The 23,011-nt window shown below is 47.4% G+C and overlaps 1 protein-coding gene across 2 annotated transcripts; it reads right to left on the bottom strand.

Annotated features, from left to right (window-relative positions):
* Positions 1-335: 335 nt before the first annotated feature.
* Positions 336-22,748, bottom strand: GGT5 (gamma-glutamyltransferase 5). Of its 2 annotated transcripts, none has more exons than XM_075041653.1 (12): positions 22,271-22,748; positions 12,245-12,375; positions 10,532-10,621; positions 9,202-9,391; positions 8,460-8,617; positions 7,874-8,023; positions 7,325-7,458; positions 6,514-6,716; positions 5,978-6,069; positions 5,076-5,185; positions 3,855-3,962; positions 336-3,624 (listed from the first exon to the last, which is right to left on the bottom strand). In XM_075041653.1, the coding sequence occupies exons 1-12, from the start codon at positions 22,429-22,431 to the stop codon at positions 3,478-3,480; spliced, it is 1,674 nt and encodes a 557-aa protein (XP_074897754.1). In that variant the 5' UTR covers positions 22,432-22,748; the 3' UTR covers positions 336-3,477. The 2 variants fall into 2 exon arrangements, with proteins under 2 accessions (XP_074897754.1, XP_074897755.1); XM_075041654.1 differs by lacking the exon at positions 22,271-22,748 and adding an exon at positions 21,340-21,398.
* Positions 22,749-23,011: the final 263 nt, after the last annotated feature.

The raw sequence follows: 23,011 nt of genomic DNA, 5'->3' as shown, positions 1-23,011 counted from the left end.
CCATTCCAGCTGATTTTAAAGGGAGCTGTACTGTTAAAAGGCAATTCAGATCATGAACTGGGGGGTTCACCTCTTTCCCCTGTCCTTCAGTCTAAGGTTACCACAATTTTCTCTTGGCAACAGTGCAGCCTCTGGAAGGGCTACAGGGAAATGCCAAAACCAGGCTGTTAGAGACGAGTAGCATATCCAGTCTTCTGCACAGTTCTTCGGTTTCTCCAGCGGCGTACTGAGTCTCCAGAATGAACAACTGTTACTGCTGCAAACACCTGGGTGAAAGTCCTCTCTCAAACAACTGCTTGTGTGTTAGGCTAGGCAACAGAGGAGAAATTCCCAGACAGGTTTAAAAACACTTTATTAAAAATATAATTTAAAGACTTTGTTAGAAAATAGAGCAGCCTCTGTACAGTGATGCTTTTAAAGTCCGTGTAAGTTGACTAAGTACAAAAATAATGCTCTCCTGTTGGCATGAGCATGAATGGCGAAAGATCACACTGGGAGCTCTTGACCCAAGCAAATTTCAGCAGCAGTGAGGAGGTGGCAGGGCAAGAGCAGAGGTGCTAAGGGAGGTACAATCCCTCAGCTTCACCAGACGTTGTGCTAGTAAGGATTACAGGACTGGAAGTCCCTGCTGCAGTGAGATCTGCACTCTCATTCCTTTCTGTCTTGCGAATGAAAGCTGTGATGGGTTTTAAAACTGCTTAATTGGCTCAGTTTCAATGTTAGTAGCGAAGTAGTTAAACTGCAGTGAGCGCTGGACTACAGATAATATTCCTATGTCTTCGTGATGGGAAGTAGCGGTGATAGTACTGCACTGGAAAGGTGATAGGCTGGATTACTGAGGTGTGCTTTACCCTAAGGTATGTCAGAAGTGAAGGAGCTTGGAGACTTAGTTACTTGGTGGCTTGGTTTTTCTGCTAGCGAAACATGATAAGGTATGGCCCAGGGCACTGCCGAGGGCTGGCCTGAAGCCTAATAGGGAAGCAAGAACTGCTCTCCCCATCTCCAGCCAGTGCCATTCTCGGTTGCTTTTTGTAAACTAAACTCAGTTGGGCCAGCTAGAAATAACTACAGATCTTGCTAAAGCCAGCATCCGGTCTAGTTTATCTGTCTGGTCCTAAATGTGAGCCACAGCTGGTGTCTGGTGCCCGTAAGTGCTTCCCCCGTGAGAACTCTGCAGTTGGGGTGTGATTTCAGACGCTAGAACCAATGCACCCCAGAACTGGTAGCTGAGCTAAGGGAGTTAATGAAAAGTAGAAAACTTCCGCAAATGATGTAGATTGAAGATGACTACAAAAAACCCCAACGTAACCCCTTCCAAACGAACATAAATACTGCCCACCCCCCCCCCAAACTTTAGGCCTATTCCCTTTCTCTATTCACATTCAGCAGTGCTGTCGTGCTGTCTAACAGGATGCTGGGCCAATTCTATGGCTTGAGTAAGCAGCTCTGATGAAGAAACCAGTAGTCCCTCCTCAACTAGGGGATTTAACGTAAATTCTACTTGGACGAGGAAGGAGGGGGGCAGTGCATGGAGCTGGCTCTATACATAAGTAATTTCTCTTCCAGATGCATGATTAAAGTGCTTGTGGTAATGATCTGGTAACTTAGGAATACCTTTTCATTAAGCTCTGATACAGCTGCGGTCATACTACACGGTCTTTAGTGTACAATTTCTGAAGGAAAACACACATCTGGTTCTAGTCAGCTTCACTCAGACCATCGTTAAAATGCAAGTGAAGGCTGAGATTTCAAAAAGTCTATGGCTTTATTGGATAGACTTTGTGGGTAAAAAAGTAGACTTAAAACCTGTCTGGCCTTGTTTGTAAGGGTGTGTGTGGATGGCCTTGTTTTGATTTGGTTTTTTAATAGTGTGTGCTCAAATACTTGTTTACAGAGGGATTTTATTTGTTTCTGTACTAGGAATACCATGGGCTGTGTGTGAGGTAAGAACTAATGTGTGAAGGGGAGGGGACTCTGCTGGTGCCTTGCTCTGGTTTGGCTTCACTTTCAGAAACACACACACAATATTGTCTGTGTCCACAGGGAAGTACAGCTCATAAGCTTTCGGAAAATAGAGTTGTTGGGGATTGTGGGAACTTGCCCCTGGGTATTTGAGAAGAGCTTTGGGGGTTGTTTTGGTTTTGGGGTTGGTTTTTTGGTTTGTTTGGGTTTTTTTCTTAAATGTTTGATTCTCATGGCCACTTTGAGCAGGGCAAGGTTATGGAGTAACTACAAAAGATCTTTTGTGTCCAGATGCATGAGTTCAGGTCTCTCTTCCAGAAGTTTTCTCTCTCTGTGATAGTTCTTAAGTAGTCCTACCATTTCCTCCTTGTGATCTTAAAGGAACGCTAGAGACTAGTTGTGGTAAACAGGGAGTTGGAGCATGTCCTTAGGCTGTGGGAGAAAAGTATTCTGCTAATACCTGATTAGTGCTGCATCACTTCTCAGCAGTCCTGGTGTTTGTGGGGCCAGGCTGAGCTTGTGGCTACAAAGAAGTCTGCTGATCATGTATCCTTTGCATTTTGAAGAAAGTTATAAAGCTTCCAAAACCAAAGGCTCTTCCACTGCAATCCTCACCCGCCTTCCCAGACAACTTATCTTCTGCCAACATTGAGGAGGGAGAGCTGGCACAGATTGGGACTCCTCTCGCCACAGGGAGAGGTGCCCCCAGGGAATTAAGCTGAAGCCTGTCCATCCCAGGAGCCGGGAATTCACATCGCCCCATGGGAGGCTTATTCTCAAAGTCACCAGCGTGCAGGGTTGAAGGAAGCTTCGGTGCAGTTACTCTGAGTTTGTGGGGTCCTTTGCATCCCCAAGGCAGAGATTAGTAGGGCAGCAGACTTGTGCTACGCTGCACTGATTTCATCTGCCACTTTTGGGAACAGCAGGGCTTCTTTGGATGGGAAAACCAAGAGGGTGAGTGTGGAGTTTTGCTCTCTTCCCTTTCCAAACCCACCCTCTAAGCCTGCATGCTTAAGATTTTAAAATCCTGACCCTATAGACACTTCTTGTAATCCTCATAACCAAAATAGTTACTTATTTCACATTGCTGAGCCCAGTGATAATAAGCTTATTGTGGCAACAGCCTGAAAGAAACCAATTTTGCTCTTAACTGAGACTCTCCAGCAGGAATGGAAGATACAGCTGGGTTATTTCACAGTGTTCCCAGTGGGGTTTGGACCAATTTTCCTTTCCCACTTTGTATTCTTATTCTCAACACCTGATGTGCTCAAGAAATACATTTTTCCATATATCACATAAGTAATCGAGGGTGTAGCTCTAAACAAGGATGGCTGACCTATCCTTGTATTGCCTGAGGGTGACTTGCAGTCTACTGGAATTAGATGCAATCACAAGTTTTGCCCATACTTTAGGAGGCATCCTGATGGGAACAGGCAATATTGACGTGTCCAAGCCAAAGCATGTTCTGAATCTAGTTATCTTCTGTGGTTTTGTGAGTTGTGATGGCATTTCATGCTAATATCCAGCTGACTTCCCCAGCTTCCTTTTATCAGAGTAAGCAGAGATGCATTTTCCTTCCTTGGAAATTCCCTGCACAACATTCATTGCAAATTCATTTAACTTTTCTTTATGTCCTCTTCTCAGCAGGCCGCTCCTAACCTCCTGTAGAGGGGAGAGAAGAGGAAATGGAGTGAATGGGGCAGGGGCCTGAGGTCTTGGTGTTGCCAGGTGTGAAAATGAAGGATGTGTATGTGGGGTCAGGTTGAGAAAGTGAGATTTAAGCAAGAAGGAGGTTAGCTAGAAGCAAAATACAGATTATTCGGGAGAGTTGCAGAAGCAATCTCCTTCTCACCAAAAGGAGAAGACAAGAAGATCCAAGCGAAGCCACTCACCTCACTGAAATGTTTCTCAAACAGGATACTGGCACCTTCAGTATGCATGATGGGAGCTGAAATGGCATGTTCCAAGTCATAGCCAAACCACAGCTTGTTTATAATTGCCTGCAATGAAACAAATTCCACGCTGACTGGCTGGAGATACTGAATAAGAACCTGACTCACATGCTGCCATCCTCCACGCTGGCGTTAAGCCAGACCAGCTCTGCTATAAATCCTGCCTGCAGGATGGTGCAAACGTGGACTCAGTCAGACCAGAAGTCCTACTAGCCTGGTCTCCTGTCTTCATGGTGACCAATAGCAGATGCTCAGGGCATTTATAAGAACAGAGCGAGCACACAATGATACTTCCCAGAATGCCTTCCCTGAGCCAAAGAGCTGTCCTTGAATTCAGTAGCTACTGATGGATCTTACATCTTTCTATTGAGGGTTGTTCTGTTTTCATATCAGGTCCTGGCATGGACTCCTTCCCATGCTTCTCTCCAGTTGAAGAAAGATTAATAATAATAATAATAAATCTTCTTTTTCCTCTTGTGGCCTTATCTGCTTTTATTTCTTGATTGCTGAACAAGTTGTTAGACTTCGTGCTTCAGCAAGCTCTTTTTCTTTAAGGTTTGTTACTCTGTGTACATGCGGTGGTGGTTTTCTGTTTTTCTTGTTCTTTCCATCATGTAGCTTATCAGTTTATTTTTGGGGTCCCAAAGTTTTGGGCAATGCCTCTCTTCCTAATAACTTCCTCAGCTTGCTATTTAATTAATCTAACTTCTTGCCTTTCAAAAAAGAATTGAGCGAGGCGGCTGGCACTTGCTCTGGCCTCCAACCAGCAGCCATTAGTGACTTCTAAATTGCAAATAAAACAAAGTACCGAGGAGTCAAGACCTGAGGAGAGCTGAGTAGAAAAAGCAGGTGGGACCGATCATGGCTGGAAATCTGGAAGGGCTGAAAGAACTGGCGACTGCTGTGGGTTCTCGACCTTCTCCATTCCTGTTCTTCTGGTGGTAGTGCAATTCAACCACAGAGCTGAAGCTAGCCCCTGTCCTTGCCACAGAAATGCTACAGGCAAGAAGGCGAGGACAGACTGAGTCTGCAGCAGGCCCTCTTCGCTGCTGCCTTCCACACAGCAGTACTAGCAGCAATAAAGTCATTCCTTTTGTTCAGGACAGCGTGTGCTCCCCTTGCTCAGTGGAAGGCGTTACTGTGTGGTACCTCTTTACTCACCATAGTAGTAGCACTGATAATCCGGGTCCCGCCTGCTCCTCCGATCACCAGCACGTCTCCTGTCTTGGAGATGAGAATGGAAGGCGCCATTGCTGAAGGAGGCTTCTCTCCTAGAGCAGAGGCAGAAAGTATTATTCCTTCCATGTGGCTGTTAAGGGGGCTGGAGAGACACACAAGTTTATCTACCTCACCCGTCCTGCATTCCCCATAGCAAACCAAGTTGCTGCTCATTCCTCAAAAAGCTCAAGTCTTCCAGAAAACTAGCTTCCTTATGCTGAGAACACATCTCGCAAGAAACTGGACCTTTATGGCACAGGCTAAATAGGAAGCATCTCTTGGTGCAGGACAGGGCATCCTACAAGTATTCAGGACTTGCTGCAGCTCATTTAACCCAGCAGAGGAACCATTAGCAGCAATCCTGCCATTGCAGTACTGATGTTCTCTCTCACAGCAGACCCAAGGGAGATTGCATCAGGGATAGCTTATTTCACAGAGCAACAGCACTGCATCAACACTGCTGTGTTACAGAACTAATTGTAAGCCTATAGCATTACTGATTGTGCAGCAGTTATATACTTTTTCATAGATGAGCCTAAAAAGTCAGCAAGCTTCTTCCCTCCCCTCCCCATCAATGAATGATCAGCTTCAGCTTGTTTGTTGTTTTTTTTTTTTAATCTCTGATTTCCCTGGTCAGAAGACAAAACTCCTATGTTTCCATGTAAGGGCATATGTGAGTAGACAGACACACTACAGGGCTTTGTCCTCTGTTAGTTAAAACAAATTTGCTCTCATCCAGACCTAGGAAAGGATCTGCAGTTTACAGACAGTCCCTGCCCACTTGTACACAGCCTGCATATCCATCTCCTGGCCCTGTGTTTTATTTTGAGGGTGAGAATGCTCACCTGGTTTAATGCTTCTGTTTGCCATGCAGAAATCAGCGAGTTCGTTATTTAAAATTATCCCAGTTTGGTTAGAATACACAAAGGAGCCAAACCTGCAGGGGGGAAAGAAGTAGCTTGTCAAGTGCCCGGTGCATTCCTGTTGTGGATAACGTTAAATGAACGTGGCACCCTCTGGGTTATCTCTGTCTCCTCCCAGCCTGCAACTGGCCCAGCTAGGGTGTCCAAAAGGTGTTTGTGCTGCTGTGCTGGAGCCAGAGATAAGCTCCCTGTTACTAGTGCACGTGGGGATTTGCCCAACCCACAGAAACTCAGCAGAGCTCAGCAAGTTGTTACATCTTCGTGAATTATGATGTTCCTTTGGGCTGATGCTCAAAGACCTTTGCTGTCACATGAAAAAGGCATTCACGAGTAAGGGACTGCCTAAATCAAGTGAAGCCCAAGAGTTTTGCATTTCTGGTAAACAGCCCTCGCAGGCACCCTGTGAACGTGGTACATGGCCTATATGTGACCCGATTACCAACGCCTTGGCTGCTCACGGGAAGTTGATGGTGCTGGTGGCGGACACGGCACTGCCGTCTGCGGCGAGCACAGAGATGTGGCTTGTGCCCCTGCTTTTGTAGCTGTGGTTGTAGAAGGACTCCAGGAAGTTGTAATGGTCGAGTGGGTGGTCACCGCGGGTATCTATTCGGCGTCTGACGAGCTCAGCAGTCTTGTCAGACAGCATGTTCCCCACGGTCACCTGCAATCACAGCGAGGACACTGAGCTCGTGCCACCAAAGCACAGGCACGTCTGTCTTAGGGCACACAGAAGCCTGGGGAATTCAGCCCCAATAGTCAGAGCTTGGAGACCTGCACTGGCAGCATTCAGCCCCAGCCTGAACCCCAAGGCCACTGTCCTCACAGAAAATGAACCAAGCTCAGTACTGTGGCACCTCAGCATTGGCATGAGAACGTGATCATCCTTTCAAGTGAACGCCAGCTACAGCTGAACAGAAGCTGCAGACAAAATAAATGGCCTAATCCTGCCTCTGCCTAGGCCAACTGAGCACCATTCCTCTTGACTAGCACTTCTGAGTATTTTCTTTTCTTCCATGGCTGCAAAGCAGGAGGGTGTCAGAGCGTTGCTTGGTACCGTAGCGTTGTGCTGGCAGGCAGGATAGTCTGGGCAATGGGTAGCCTGCTTGAAGGCTTAGCACGTAGGCTAAAATGAGTTTGTGACAATGCAGGTTTTAAAAAAAGAAAGCAGAAAATTGACTTCCCTGCTCCTTCTGTGCCAAGCAGCAGTGTAGAAGCAGCTGTCTGTGCTGTGGGTGTCTGTGGCTGCCCCCATGCACCATGTCAGCTCACCTGAGCTTTGGAGAAGGCTGGGTCACTCATATGGGGTTTTAGCATGTTGCCGAACTTCAGGGCCTCTGCAATGCGATGGTAGGTTTCTACCTTCTCCTCAGGTGTTGCAAGTGATGCTTCATGGAGTTTATACTCTACGGAGCAGCATGAAATAATTTCGTTAATAGACCCAGGGCAATGTTTTTTCAAGAACTGTAAAAAAAAAAGTTGAAAGCAACCTCCTTTCCCCATCCCAGTTCTTATCAAGTTTCCCCTATGCTTTAGCAGGACGTGGACACCGAAACAACCAAGTACTAATTTCTGCTGTGACTTCAATTCCTCTTGAAGCCTTGGGAAAATAGTGTATCCTTTGGCCTTTGCAGCAGCTATGGTGATGCTGATCCACTGTAAGAATGAGCCAGTTCATCATCCTGCTGCATAGTATGGTCACACTGCTGCTTTGGGGCCCATATGGGCTCACCAACTCCATTTCTGCCCGTTACTTTTCTAATGCTCTAGAGCAACACTCTTTGCAAACCTCTTGCTGCCCCTTTTCCCTTAGGAATTTACCTTCCAATATCTTGAGGATGAACATGAGCACAGCACCTCCCATGGGCGGTCCAGGAGAAAACACTGTTGTGTGATTGTTCAGGGTAATGTTCAGAGCTGAGGACACCTCTGCTTTGTATGCCTGAAGGTCCTCCAGTGAGATATTGGACCCTTCAAGAGAAAACCAGATGGGTAGCTGGCATTAGCACATTAACTTCTACAAGGTGCTATGGGCTGGCTACATCAGAGCATTGGTAAAGCTTGTAGAGAGCCATCCCTGTACGCTCCAAATTTCTTCCAACAAGCACAGCAATGTTCTTCATGTGTCCTCATCTACCTCCAAACCCCAGGACATCACAAAGCCTAAGGGCGTTGGAAAGGCCAGTGCATGAGCACTGTGGGTGAATGCTGGAGCAGTAGGTGGCTCTCAGCCCTGCTTCTGGGCCTGAGTTACAAGAATTGGGGAAAGGTGGCCCCTTCCCATGCTAGGTACCACCCCAAGTGGCAAGCAAATGGCATGTGTTGGCTTTCCCCTGGTACCAACTCACTGTTAGCCAATTGCTGGGAAAAGGCCTGTCTATTAGCATTAACAACAGCTGTTACCTACCGGCCTTCCTAATGTCCTCCACCAGGGCTTTTCCTATCTGTCCCCCATAAAATGCTGTAGCTCCATTTTCCGCTACAGCTTTCAGTGTTTGCTGCAGCGCCGGCCACCTGAAGGTGTCTCCAAGCTTCAAAAAATTTTGACCGTCACATATCAGTGGGCTGTTAAAGAAGAACATCCATCAGTTTACACCATGTGCTTATTCAGTCCTCAGCGCTAATCTCTTTTTCCTGCCCAAAGCTGATCTGGTTTATGCATGTGGTATACTTTCCAAGCTAGTGCTGAGCTGCAGTCCCATGGAGAAAAGTTCTTCTCAGCCGATTGCTACCCACAGCACCAGGCACTCTTTCCCCAGACAAAGTTTCCTCTACGGGACCTAATGTTTTGACCCTGGCTTGGGTCAGTGGGGCTTCTCCAAACGAGCGTCTGCTGTAGGGCCCTGCTGTCAGGGGACGATTTCCACACAGATGGAGGCAGGCCACATACAGGCAGCTCCTCCTCATGAGCAGATGTGCTTAGCAGGCAGTTTTGCTGTGCCAAGCCATTCTAAATTACAAAAAAAAAAAGTTGCTGACAGAAAAAAGTTTTTTAAAAAAACTTCTGTTATTCCCTTCCTCTCTAGAGCAAGTATTTACTGAGCAGAAGCTGCAGCAGCAGCCGGCGCTCCATGTCAGCGTGTCAGAGGAAGGGTCTGAAGATGAGGGAACAGTGGTCCTCACACTGCAATTTAATTCATGGGTCTTACCACAGTCTTTTGCCTATTCTGGAGAACTGTGGGTGACGGAATATTTTGTCCATAACCGGGGAAATTAGAAGTGGCTCTGAAAGTAGCTTGAGGGTTGGTTCAAATAGGGCTTTCCATGGTAAGCGGCCATATCGTTTATGGGCTTCTTCATACCCACGAAGTTCTCCCGGTACACCAATCCAGGGGGAACCTGAGAAGCAGAACAGCACTGTCACACCCAGTAAGTCATTGGCCTGTTTCACCTCTCTGAAAGCACTCCAATGGAAGTGTGGATTTGTACAGGCAGGACTAAGGCTTCTAAAAGCAGGTGGCTTTTTTTTTAATTTCCTTTTTCTGTTCATATATTTCTTCCACTACCTAATAGAAGGGGTATAGAGAAGCTGGAGCCAGACTCAGAGGTACATGATGAAAGCACAAGAGGCACATGTTGCAGCATGGGAGATGACAGCTGGAGATAAGAGAAAAAGCAGCCATGCAGGGGGAGCCTGGTCAAACACTAAAACAAGGGAAGCTGTGACACGCTCCATCCTTGGAGAAGTTAAAAAATGTGACAGGACAAGGCCCCAAGCAGCCTGAACTAACTCTGGCATCACTCTGCTTTGAGCAGGAGTTGGAGCAGAGACCTCCAAATGTCCCTTCCAACCAGAGCTGTTCCTGATTCCTTTTCAGGCTCTTCTTCCAAGGATAAGAACATCTCTTCCAGGAACTAGGACACATCTCAAAAGAAAACGTGCTACAGAAGGGGAATGAATGCAGCACGAAACGTGGAGAGATCCAAGATGTGCTGCTGAAGCGAGAGTGCCTGCTGCCAAATGGGAAACAGCAAATGGACGTGGAGCCTCCTCGGATGGGGCCGAGGTAGCTCAGCTAAGGTGGAGCCCAGAAACTCAACTCCTGGTGCTGTCAGGATCCTTCCCCAATGTAAGGAGATGGGCAAGTCCACTAGATTGATTTCTTTTGTTTCCAGAAAGTCTGAGCAGCTATTGAGGTTATTTTTCTCTGTAAGAACTGCTGGGAAATGAGTGCTTTGGGAGATCTGGTCTTGAAATGCAGACTTCCTATGAAGAGAAATTACCCTGTGATTTCTCCTCATGCTCTGCTCCCCACCCCCTCACTGGTCAGGTTGCCAATGGTACTATGAATTGTTACTAGGAATTTTTACGGACCTAGTATTTTTTCTTACTTTTGCAAAAGTCAATTCAGGAAGAGCACGACCAGTTAAATAGAACTTCAGATAAAGTCAGCAAGGTCCTCGGTTCCCCCACCCTGAGCTTTGTGCACTACACACCAGGAGGGCGCACAGCTCTCACGGCCCAGTCTGCGTCCTTACCAATGGGGATACCAGCAGCACAGTGGGACAATAAATTCCGCGGAAACTCCCGTGGGACTGTCTCGCGGGCGTTGATCACCTCGACTGTCCCTAGAAAGGAGAAAGGGGAAACGCTTAACGTTGTCTTCCTGAAGCAGGTGAACGTCACGTTTCAGCCAGCTGTGAGCACCGCACAGCCCGCGAGCCCAGAGCCCGCCACACCGTGCTGAATTGCCCTGAAGCCTTTTCCCAAATGTGTCAAACACACCTGCAGGGTCAGGCTGCAGTCGACACGCTGTCGTTGGCTCCCATGCTTTTATTTAGAGCGAACCAAGCAATGCCTACCTAGAGGCAGTGAAGGTACAGGCACAAGGCCAGGGCTTGTCTCCAGCCAGTTAAGGTCCCCGCCGTGGGATTTTGGGCCAGGAACATGGGCTGGGATGTGCTCTTTCACATCTGATTTGCAGGTTCCTGCACTTTCTCCACAGGTGGGACATCAGACCCATAACATGAGCCTCATGCTCCTTGGTGGGCCATTTTCAAGTGATGGTGAGGTACGTCCATCATGTTTACAAGCAGAATGGTGATACTGAAAGACCCTCTATGTATCAGGAAGCTTGAAAGGAAAAAAAAAACCACACAAAAACCCCACCTGTATACACTTGTTTTTCAGGTCTAGCCTATTATTTTGCCTCCTTCTCTGACTTGTATTTATCTTCTATCAAAGTCTGCAGAGCCAGCTGTCCTGCAGGAGCCCACGGTGCTACCTAGTGTACCAAGCACCCAAGCCATGCGTGGCCATGTGCGGCTCTGTGCAGCAGGATAATTCAGGTGGCACAAGCGGACTGTTAATAGGAGACAAAGTTACATGGCTCTGCCAAAAGGGAAAAAAGAAAAATATAGGTGTTTTGCCAAATTATGCTATTGCATAAGATACACCCAAGCATTTCCAGACCCGTGACTCTGTGAGACTACTTGGCAGGGTTTTTAAGACTACAATGTTTTTACTGTGTTCATTGTTGATTTTACTATTTGGATCTGTAAGCTCTGGGGGCTTTTGGGAGCCAAGACAGTTAAAAAAAAAAAAACCAACACAAAAATCATAAAAGCAAGAACACAACACTAGGGGTTCAGCCAAACACAGAAAGGCTTCCCAGCGGGTCCTGAACATTGCTAGATTTAGACTTCTGAAGTGAAGATGCATCTCCTGGGACAGGAACTCTCACCGCTGCTTTTAGGGAGTCCTACCCACGCCAGCAAGGGCAGCGTGAGATGCAGCCCCCCGTGTCGGCAGGTACTGCCTGAGCTGCTGGTGCAGGATGAGCCCCTGAAGTCCCAGCCAGCAACAGCCCATATCGCTGTGCTCATTGCCAGCACACGTGCCTCACCCCACTCCCGCCTGCCTCCCTCTCACACCTTGCTGCGCTGTCAACTATGTGACTTCTTTGAAATATAGCTTGGGATTGGTTTGAGGGGGAAGGAAAGGTAAAAAGTCAGTTCATTTGAAATCCAAAGCTCCTTCCCCTGCCACACACATTCTTGCTGTGAAAGGATGCGCTCCCTGTAATGGATGTTTTGGGTTAAGAGCAAAAGCGTGATTTGTGATCAAAGGATGCAGCTTTTATGTTCAGAAAAAATTGCTCTGAGAGAACATGAAGGATTCTGACTTCTCCACAGCAGCTGGGTGACTGCAGGGAGACGTGGAACCTTGGAGAGGCCAGGGCTGGCCCATACCTGTGCTGGCATTATAGATGGTAAATATGACCCCACCACCCAGGCCTGAACTCTGAGGGTTCATCACCGAGGTGCAGATCAAGGCAGCGATGGCAGCATCCACAGCTGTGCCTCCGCTTTTCAAGATGTCCCTGTGGTGGAAAGGGAGGAAAAAAGATAGTGTTAAAATCCAGGAATCGTGGAATGGAAGAGCCACGTGAAAACGTCTCCCTGGGGCACTTGCAAGGCAGCCCTAACTTGATGAGAGCAATTAGCAGTTGGAGAAAGCTATTGGCAGCAGTGTAGGGTGTGAGAGTAGAGAAAGGTGCCTTCCTTTGTGGAAGTGAGAAAGAAAAACTAGTGGGAAAGAAGGGAGAGTCTGCAGGAGGAAAGAGCAGTCAGGGGCCAGACCTGTGCAAGGCTGGTCTTCCTCTGAGGAAAGAGTGATGGGACAGAGAGAACCGCAGCTGCTCACAAAAGCTGTTGACAAAAAGGGACAGCAAGGAGCTCCCAGACGTGGAGAAGGACGCTCTCGGCAGAGGAGAGAGCTTTCCACGTGCTGTGAAGCAAACAACTGATTTCTAGCTCCCCACCTACCATTCCCAATAAAACGGCATATGCTGGTCAACAGGACAGGGGCACTGAAGCAGGGTCCGTGTGAAGCAAACTCCTGAGACTTAACATGTCAATTAGCACAAAATTCAGGCCTTACTTCATTGCTCCTATAGTGTGCCTTCCTGGGCTTATGTGATATTAGCACAAAAATCCTAGCCCGTCCTTGTATCCCCAAAGGCAAAACAAACAATCAGAAAACCAAACAGGAAAAAAACCCCAAAACCTCAACTGTTTCTACCTAGGTACAGCCACACCAAAGGATACACAAGCATTAAGGCAGCCTCATGCCATTGATAGCAATGAGTTTCTGCTAGAGAAACATGTCTCAACAAATGCTTCCCTCAAGCACAGCTGTAAAAAAATCCCATTTTTGTTGCAGTAGAAATGCGGTGGGGTGGGGTTTCCTTGCACAGGCTGCCGGTAGCTAGCACTGGTATTTGCTAGGAAGGTTTCTCTGTTTGGCTTGAGATACTGCTTAGATAAGGCAAAGCCAGAAGGGAAAGTCGAATAGTTCATTAATTGGAGTGCAACTGCTCCCAGAGGCTGCGACAGGAACACAGAGCGCGTATAGAGACTGCTGTTTATTTTATGTCCATTGATGCAGCTGGGACCTGCTGGGGCTGGGAACAGGATGCTGCCAGCAGACACACTGATTGTGGCTTTCCTTTCTTTCTCTAAGTGCCTTTGGAACTACTGCCTGTAAGGAAATGGCATGTGGACAAGTGGGGAGAAAAGAAATGGTAGGGAAGCACCGGGCTTTCTGTTTGGGGTCTGCATGACTTTTAGCCTCCTAGCAGCAAGTGCTCCCTGGCTGTAGATCTGAAAATGGGGACTGAGGCTCAGGCTCACCCATTCATCGCCTTGCAGCAGGGGTAAGACTCTCACCATGAATGTCCCTGGGTGGTTTTTTTTCTGAAACTGAAGCTTTTTAATTCCTAACAATAGAAGGGAACGACACGAGGGCTTCATGAGAAGCTGAGTTACCCCTGCAGAAGGCCCAGACCCAATGTTAGAAAACTGGGAAAAGATGGGAGAAGGACCACTACACTGGCCTGAGACAGCGCACCCCAGAGCCCCTGGATTATGGGCTGTGAGGCAGCACATGTACAAAGCCTGGTGCCAGGGAAAACCATGGTTCTGAGATAATTTGCAGTGAAAAACAACTTTAAAAAAGAAACTTTGAGACTGTATGATATTCATTTCAATGCAATGCATTAAGACCTTAACATGGAACATCAGACACATTTTCCCAAAGCCTGAAAAGCACCAGATTCTCACCCAAGTTCCCAGCCATATTCACAGTTGTGTAAGTAAGTGGTTGAGCATCTTGCACTACCTCTTGTCCTGGGATGCTCCTGCCACTCTTCTTCTGAAGCCAGTGCCATCCACCCTCACCATGCCCCCAGAAACACTTGTGCCTGGAGGAGCACTCCCTGATGAAGATCCTCATCCCTCCTTGTCTCATCTGGTGATGGTCGTCTGCCTGCTCCAAAAGATGAGCTGTTCCCCCCTGCCACTGATCTGCCCCACGCCAGCATGCTCTGCACTGGAACTGCATTAACTTAGCATGCTCTAAAGGGTGAGCACAGTTAATCAATTTATTAATTTAATATTTGTACGCCTAGATGGCCTGTTTCTGGATGATGCCAAGATTTTTTGGTGTTCCCAAGTATTTGTTTATAGAAGCGACATTGTGGCCTAAATACCCTTTACCTACCACAAAAGTAGTGCTATATGCACAAACCATAGAAACCTGAGAGCTTCTTAGCATGACCTTAGCCATGCTCCCTCCTTCCAACATTCCCAGTTAGACATAGAGCCAGGATAACATAAGCCTTGTAAACTCCAGTTTATAGCTATAACCTTGGCTCCCACTGAGATCAGGGAGCACAAATGAGGTCTCAGTCTCAGCAGAAAAGGTGTAGCTAACTGCTAAAGAGTGCAGAAAACTTCTGCAGGGAGCTGGGACCTGGACTGTTACTGCCATTGGCAAAAGGGACACAGATTTCCTGAGAGCATCAAGGGACAAGTGGGAGGAGGACATTCACCGGCCAGCAGAGAGGACTTCAGCAGTGCTGCCAGGATGGACACATCCTGCCTGGCATGGCCAAGGCAAATCAAGTCCTTATTTATGAGCAGTGATTACTCCAGCCTGCTAGTCCACCCAATAACTTACAGATGGGTCATGCCCAAGACTGACATTGTGTGTGCCTCAGGAAGGCAGGAAAGCCAGAGGTAGTCTTTATTGTTCCTGCTCTGTGCCTAGCACAGTGGTGCCCCAATTCTTGGCTGTGAGTCCTTGGTGTTAACACAATATAGAGCAAAAAACGACACCAGCAGCCAACACAGGGACACCTTTTCACAGAAAAGCAAAGCATGTTTTGCTTTGTCCTTGGTCACTAGCCCTCATTAACCACATTTTGCAATATAAACAAGATGACAAGAAAAGCAGAATTTCCAGATAATCCAAAAGTGCTCTCCATTCCTGTCTACTGTGTCTATATCGGTGGCAACTGTCACTGTCACCTCTGGTGGCAAATACCGCATCTAACAACACAGAGTCAAACCTGTTTCTTGCTCAAGGGAAGGAGGGCTTTCCAGTCACCTGCTGCCTTTCAGTGAGCACCACGGGATGGAGAGCTAAGGCTTCCCATCCATTAGCACAGTGTGCAGCAGCTGAGACCATCTTAGTACAGGATGGGCTGTGTGATGCTGGGCATAGTCCTTTGCCTGCTGCTTCTTTGGGGGACAGGGGTTAGGGGGACGGGGAGCTGAGATTTCTCTCCCAAACTAGGCATTATCTTGGCTTTTCCCAGCCTGGCAGGAAGCACTCGCAGCCCCAAGTCTCACAAACACATCTTGGAGGGCTCACACACCACACTGATGTTGTTTCCCTGGTTCTGTGGGGTTGCATGTGCCTGCCAAGTTTTTCACTTGCACCCCAGCACAGGGGGTGTCCCATAACACAGGACAGGCACAGTGGTAGCTAAGGAAAAGCAAGCCTTAAAATCAGGCTTTTAGCTCAAGCTCAGAAACAACTGAACCCAGCAAGGGTAAAACCAAATCCTCATCAGGGCTATTAACAAGATTCCTTTTGAGCTGCTTTGCAGTTTTACCCAGGAGGTCTGATATGTGTCTCCCATCATCAGTGCAGGGTCCAGGGCCCACAGCCATTCTACGCTATCTGCAGACTGGCCCCCCCAGTCCCGACAGCTTTTACTCCAGTCTCTCTGGAGATGGAAACACAACAAAAAAAAAAAACCACTCTCTGAGCTGGCTCTTGGTATACCACACTTGGCTCACCCACTTTCAGCCAGAGCCCTGCCACTTCCTTGGAAGTGGTGCCTGGGGAATTTAGCGCCAGTATGTCTTTTTCACTTAGCTATACTGGCAGAGCACACCCTGTCCCATTAGGGTGCTCCCTTTATATGGATCACTGCTACAACTAGCTTATTTATAATGCAAAACCCTTTAGAGACACATGAGCTCTCAATCAAATTGTATCTTACCAGATCTCTCTCTCGAGATATCTTAGTGCTACAGCTGACCAGATCTGATAACAACATGTTTTGTCCTATATCCTTCCTGCCACTCAGTTTTAGCTTTAGGGTTTGGCCATTAGTGGAGTTTCCTTCAAGTCAGGAGCAGGAGAGGATGTTAACAACCAAGTCCCGCTCCAGCAGCAGCAAAACAGATTCACCTTTCCAGGAAGGGTGAATGATGGCACTGAGCTCTCGCAGTCCTCACAGCAAAGATGGGCTGTGCTGGGCTGCAGACCAAGTCTGCTGGTCTGCCCTGGGCTAGAAGGAGCCTTGAAGCCATTTTAAATACACTGGAAATGCTAAGGTATTAAATTATACTGACTATTTTTTTTTCTGCTAAAGAAAGCTGGGGCCTGGGAGACCACCCGTTATATAGCAGCTGCCTGCTTAAGATTTATGAAGAGCAAAAGGAACAGCTGTTTCTGTAAAAAAGGGCCAGTTGCCAAATTTAAAACTTAAAATACAAGAGGAAGGGAAAGCAAATCCTTTGGGATGTAAACATTGATCAGAAATGCTGCTGGGGCATCACTGAAAAGGATTTTTGCAGCAGTTTCTCTGCCTAGAACTGAGCTTCCCAGGACCGCAGACATTTTCTGACTGTTAAATTCTCACCATTCTCACTCTCCCCACCACCCTATCCCCCAGGCGGGTGTTTGTTTTAGAAAAAGCCAGTTCCCAGGGTTTATGCTAAGCTACGCTGGAGAAGTGGGATCAGAGATGGCTGCTGGGCCAGGTCAGGTCGGCTCGCCTTGCTGCAGCGAATCCCATCGCTGGGAATGAGCACTTTTCCTAAATCTCTCCCTGGCCTTATGCTGGTTTTTGCTTCTGCCATTTGGGAAACAAGCGGCTGCAGAGCAGTGGATGGCAGAGCTCAGACAGCACGTTGGTAGGGAATATAAAGCTTTTTGCATGGTTGATGGAAAAAGCCTCTTCCATTGCCAGGAGGGAAGAAGTGGCTCAGAGTTGGAGGTGAAGGTGGGTTTGGGTACCGCTCACTGCCAGAGCAATCACCTCCTCCTGTCTCCTCATGGCTTCTTGACATGAGGACAAATTACTGAGGTGGACTTTGATATCAGATCCACATCCTTGGGTTAAAAACTGCTCTGACTTGTCTTTTAGCCTCTGACCCCTCTTCAGCAAAGTGTTTCACTTCATTCAGGGACAAGATTTTCCTTCCAGCACAGGGCCCCCGTCTGGACCGGACAGTTGCACAACATTGCTTTCAGTCCCCAACTCCCAGCAGTAAAACCACTTGCAGCAAAAGACCCAACCTTGTTCAGCACTGATGGCTAAGAGCAAGTCTAGCACAGGACCTGCCAACAAGGATGAGGACACGCTGGAGGCTTGCTGAGATTGCTCACTTTCTGCAGGGAGCCAGAGAGTTGCATAAAGATTTCAGAAAGTCCAACGTTACACAGCCCCAGAATATACAAACACCAACTCCAGAGCTGGAAAACCCAAGCCTGAAGATGACAGCTGAGCACAACTGAAGAAAAAGAGCAGCAAACAGGGGCTGCGAGTCTGTCCCCCATCTCCTGCTTGTACTAACGTATTAGAGGCACGCGGTTCCTTCACCGACCCTTCTAACACAAGGGCCTTGAGGTGTTTTCCCCCCAACCCACCATCCCACTTGTTAAAAGACAAGACTGGTCTTCAGGCAAGAGGTTCAGTTCGGTTATTCTCAATAAGTTCAAGTGAAAGTTCTATTAGGAGCCCACAAAGACTCTGTCTTAAACAGCAGCATTTTAAACTAACACAGCATCATGTAATGCCACAGGAATTTCATTACTACTAATGACAACTCACAGAGCATGTGGTTTGAGTTTCTTTTCTTTTTTAAAGGAAACAAGATTTTTTAATTAAAGAATAAAATTTATAAGTAGGTCAGAGATTAGGTGCCGCTTTTAGCTTCCAAGACTTTAGGCGCCAGAGCAGTGCGATTGATTTCATTCCCATCCCGCAGTGGAGGTTCTCCGAGCATCCCCCACATGGGCTCCTGGGAGCTCGGGGGGGATTTGCAGGATGAAAGGGGTGGCTGCGGGGGGGCAGCCCAGGGTCCCGACAGAGAGAGGGTCTGTGGGGTCAGTGGGGGAGAGCAGGGACAAACCGGCACTGTTGAATCTCTCTGTGATGTGTCTTTAGGGACTAGTTGCAATGAGTCCTGCCCTCACCCATGGGGCGGGCAGGCTGACAGGTTCAATTACAACATGTGGTTTTCATTTGATTGTAGCTTTGCCATACCCAAGCCACCGAGCCTAATTGTTTTTCCCGTGGTGCTGGAGGTCACTCTTTTCCTTTTTGTATGTTTCCACGAAAAGTATTCAGCAATTACCAAAAAATTAGACTGAGGAAATTTGTTCTTTTATCTTATTTTACTTGTTTTAAACTCCTCTAGAAATTTGTTAGGTGGTTCTGAAATGTGCAAGTACAAAACCAGAGATGTAGTCTGCCTCCAGTTCAAACAATTCACTCTCATTTGACCAAATTGTTTGCTTTGGGGGGAAAAAAAACCCAAAACACAACAAAAAACCTGATCAATAAAAATTTTGATCATACAAATTTTTTTACTTATTTTTATGTATACAAAAATGCATATGTGTGTGGTCATCAGTGAATTAACTGGTTTTGGTAGATTAATTCTCCTGTGTTTTCTAAGCAATAATAGCGGAAATGAGCCTGTTCCAACCCTGAGCTGCAGAGGCTAAGCACAGCTTCCTCAAAAAAACTGCATCTGGTAACAGCCACAGCTTTGGGGCATGGAAAAAACAAGGAGATTATTATCCTTAGTACTCAGTGCTCCCCGGGCTGGACCACGAGCAAGGATAGTGGCCATGTCCTGCCTCAAACAGAGGAGACGGGAGAGGAGTGAGGTGGCTGAGCTGTGGAGGCAGGATCAGGGCAGAAGAAAGCCCATAAGGTTGAGCAATTTGGGAGCGGGGATGGTGGCGTGTTGGTAGCACGAGAAGAGCAGTAGTGACGGCACAGGCTCAAACACCGGCACAGGGAGATGGGTACGTGTGGGAAGGAGCAGCCACAGAGCTGGGGTGAGGCAGTCATTAGGCAGAAGAGAAAGAGCAGCAGCAGCACAGGTAGCAAAGGGGCCAGCAGGGACTCGGGAGCCGCAGTACAGGTCCCGGCTCTTGTGCCCTTGGGAATCTCACCATTCATGATTGCTCGCCTAGCTCCTCAAATCTTTACAGTATTCCGGGTCCAAACAACCAGTGTAAAAATTCGCAAATGTTTGCATAACTGCAGAAGAAGAGTGAAGACCTAAATACAGTACTTTTAGTAAGAAACAGAAAAACCCAAGATTAATTATTTCTTCTTGTTTCATCTTTCCTAAGTCTCATGAATTTGGGAGTTGAATTATTTTTGAGCAGCAGAAATCAAGAGCACTGTTGTAATCTCAGAAACACTCAGTTGACTGGCTGGGCAGTGTGCAGAAAGGAGTTAGAGTTACGCATCGAGGGACGCTTGGCTTTGCTCTCGCTTTGTTGCTGAACTTCAGTGGCAAATGAAGTGGCAGCTCACAGGTGGGGACAGCAGCGCCAAATGGCTAAGATGACTCTGAGAAATTGGATTTTATTGCTACTGCTGCGACAAAATCCCCATGTGACGCTAAAACCTTGTTCAGCAAAGATTAAGCAGGAGGCCTCTGTATGGTCCTCAGCTACTGACGCTGCCGTCAAGACCTCTGGGTCAGGCTCAAGGAAGCCCTCACCCTGCAGAGTCACACAGGAGGTCAGTGTGAGATGTACCCTGAGCAGCGGAGATTGCTCTGAAAGGCAGAGACCTTGGTCAAAGCGACCCTGATGTGGCATCCATGCAGATAATTGCCATGTTAGACTTCCTTATTTATACCAGTGAGATAACATCATTTTCTCACTTTGCAGATTGCTGTGGGAATTAATTTAGTGGTGACTATCACGTGCTAATAGCTAAGAGCTAAAATGTGATATACAGATATAAAAGCACAGAAATGTCTGGGAGAAAATGAACACGATCACGTGCAGTACAGAGCATGCAGTAAGCTTCTTCCAAAGAAAAGATGTTCCTTCCTTGCAAGCTACCACTGTGGGCCAGTGGGGACAAAGAGAAATATGACAATGACAAAGAAAGGGGCAAATGTTATACAAACCTTCTGATCACAAGCTCTGTTGCAGGGGAACGTTTTTATACAGTTTTACTTCTTCTGTTATGGTCTGTTGCAAGAACATGAGCAGATAGCTCAAGCTGGGAGAACACAGGAGTTCGGTTCATTCAAAGTACAAGGACAGCATGAAATGAGCACAAGGTTTCCAAGAATGGCTGGAGGCAAAGGACACCAGGAAAAGCAGCAGACAGCATGTAACAGTAAGGGAGTAGAGCTAACCATGTGGCTTAGAGTGAGCAGTGCAGAGCCAAGGTGAAGGAGGGGAATAGTCTTGGCTGGGGAGATCCAGGGGGCTTGGCAGGGCTGGGGGAGAGATCGGATACATTTGGAGCAGCAGGACATGACGTGCAGATGCCCCAGGCTGGGCGAAAATGTGTGATGGGAAGTTGGAGCAAGGGCAGAGTTTTGTGGGGATCACTGGCAAACTATTTGTAGGAAATTTAAGGTGGTCTGTCAGACTGGAGGGACTCCACAGACCTTGTCAGCAAGTGTGTTGGAGGCTTAGCTACAGCAATGGTTGAGGCTACCGAAGCAGGTGGAGCTTCTTGCGGAGAGAGAGAAGAAAACAGATGACAGCCCAGCAGCAGTAGCCAGCTAGCCAAAGTTTCTCAGCTGTCTACCTCAACACAGATTTTTGTGGCTCTCACTTCAGTGCCTTCCAGCTGATAAAAATTACAATAGCTGCAAAACAAGCGCTGTCGTTTTCCAGCAGATTCTTTGGATAATCCCATAATGTATAGCATAAAAAAACCCATCTCGTTCCTTGACATATGTGCAGCCACAGTACATTTTCCCCAACTACTCACAAATGCTGTGTCAGCATGTCATTTCAAGAACCCCATGTGCGACATGGCAAGCATGGTGTAAGGGCACTACGTCTGATCTCACTCCTCCAGCCACAAGGTAGAGCACACAGCTCCAGCATCCATTGCTGGAGCATCCAGCGTCACATGTAGCTTGTGAAGTTCCATCCTTCTACTTTCATATATGCAAATGTTTAAGAATTGAAGTACAGTAATGGTAAAGTAATAACCTAGGAGTCAAAATGTTTGAGAGAGAAGTTGTTACACAAACTGAAGCGTTATAACCTGGGCAGCTAGAGAGGTTTTTTAAACCTTCATCTTTCCTTCCAAGCAATGTAAGTATGTCTTTTGTACTTATACTATCTTGGCTGAATTTCGATTAAATCTGCTCTTTGCTTTCCAATACAGAGTGTCTTCCTCGATAGCAGACACACTTGCTGCAGGCTTCAGTCCAGAAACTCACACCCTAAAGGCTGGGATGCCCAGTCCCCCTTACCCACTGAGCCAGCCTGCCTTCCTTGCCTCTGGGGAAGCCCAGCTGCGGCTTTCTGCTCGCTCCTCTCACTTCTTCCTTAATTCATTTCTAAGCCACTTACCACCATGAAATAAACAATTAGTTTCCCGCTTCCCTACTTAAAAACAACCTTGTATTTGTACACTATAAATATTTGTACCTTCCAAAAGGCCAATTTGCTGCAATTTTTTTGTGACATTGGGTAAGGAAAATAATCATCCACCGCAGAGGCAGGGCTCCATCTGCTCTCTGAGCTGCTCCACTACCCAGGGAGAGCACCCAGGCAGCAGCATTGCTGCTCAGCCCCAGAACCGGAGATGGGGCAGAAACCCAGCTCGCTCCTGTAGGTAGGACACGTCCTGTCCGTCAGTCTGAGTCCCCAACATAGAACCCGAAAAACCGCGAGGTCCGTGCACATACCGGCCGATGACAGAGCAGGTCTCGGTGTCAGCAGCCACGGCACCGTGCAGGTAGCGCTGAGGACCGCACTTGGGTTGAGTCAGGATGACCACGAGGGCCACGACCACGGCCAGGACCCCCAGGGTCAGCAGCACCAAGCAGCAGATCTTCCCCGTAGACATGGCTAGTCCTACACCGTTGGAGGCAGCCGGGAGGCTTTTCCTCCTTTCGCGAAGGCGCCTGCTTTGCTCAGGGTGGAAGGAGAGGATCCCGGCAGTTTCGGGAGGGAGGTCTCGCTCAAGTGGGCTCAGCCCTCTTTTTAAGATTACAAACTGCTACAAAGGAAACCGTCTACTCTTTCTTTCCTGCTGTCATGTGTGAGAGGCTTTTCACTCTTTTATAAAGTAAGCTTTTTCTGGCATAGCCACCATATGCCTTTTTTTTTTTTTTTAAAGTCTCTGGTGAAAACATTTAACGCATTCACTGCTGGAGCACTTCAAAGTGAAATCTCTACGCTGCTTATTGTCTTCACATTCTTGCCACACAGAGCAAGTTACAAAACAAAGGCAGCCTACGTGGTGAATCACTGTGAAAATTACAACATCAATCCTACTTTGCAAACTTGGGGTATTCTCTTTCCATACGACTGCTTAGAAAAGTAAAAGCTAAATACAAAACACAAAGCTGCAACCTTCATATTTACTCTTACTTTACCTTACAGTTTATTACAATCCTGCTTCTTTACTTTTTTCATCATTAAAT

The sequence above is a fragment of the Buteo buteo genome, chromosome 11, assembly GCF_964188355.1.
Source record: "Buteo buteo chromosome 11, bButBut1.hap1.1, whole genome shotgun sequence".
Lineage (NCBI taxonomy): Eukaryota > Metazoa > Chordata > Aves > Accipitriformes > Accipitridae > Buteo > Buteo buteo.
Note: the sequence above shows the minus strand (reverse complement) of the source record. Positions and strands in the feature narration are given on the sequence as shown.

Coding starts and splice junctions, on each gene's coding strand:
- GGT5 (XM_075041653.1), bottom strand. CDS start 22,431: ATGTCTACGGGGAAGATCTGCTGCTTGGTGCTGCTGACCCTGGGGGTC. Junction 8,618..9,201: donor AGAATAGGCAAAAGACTGTG/GTAAGACCCATG, acceptor CTTCTTTAACAG/CCCACTGATATGTGACGGTC. Junction 6,717..7,324: donor CAGCCTTCTCCAAAGCTCAG/GTGAGCTGACAT, acceptor CTGTGATTGCAG/GTGACCGTGGGGAACATGCT.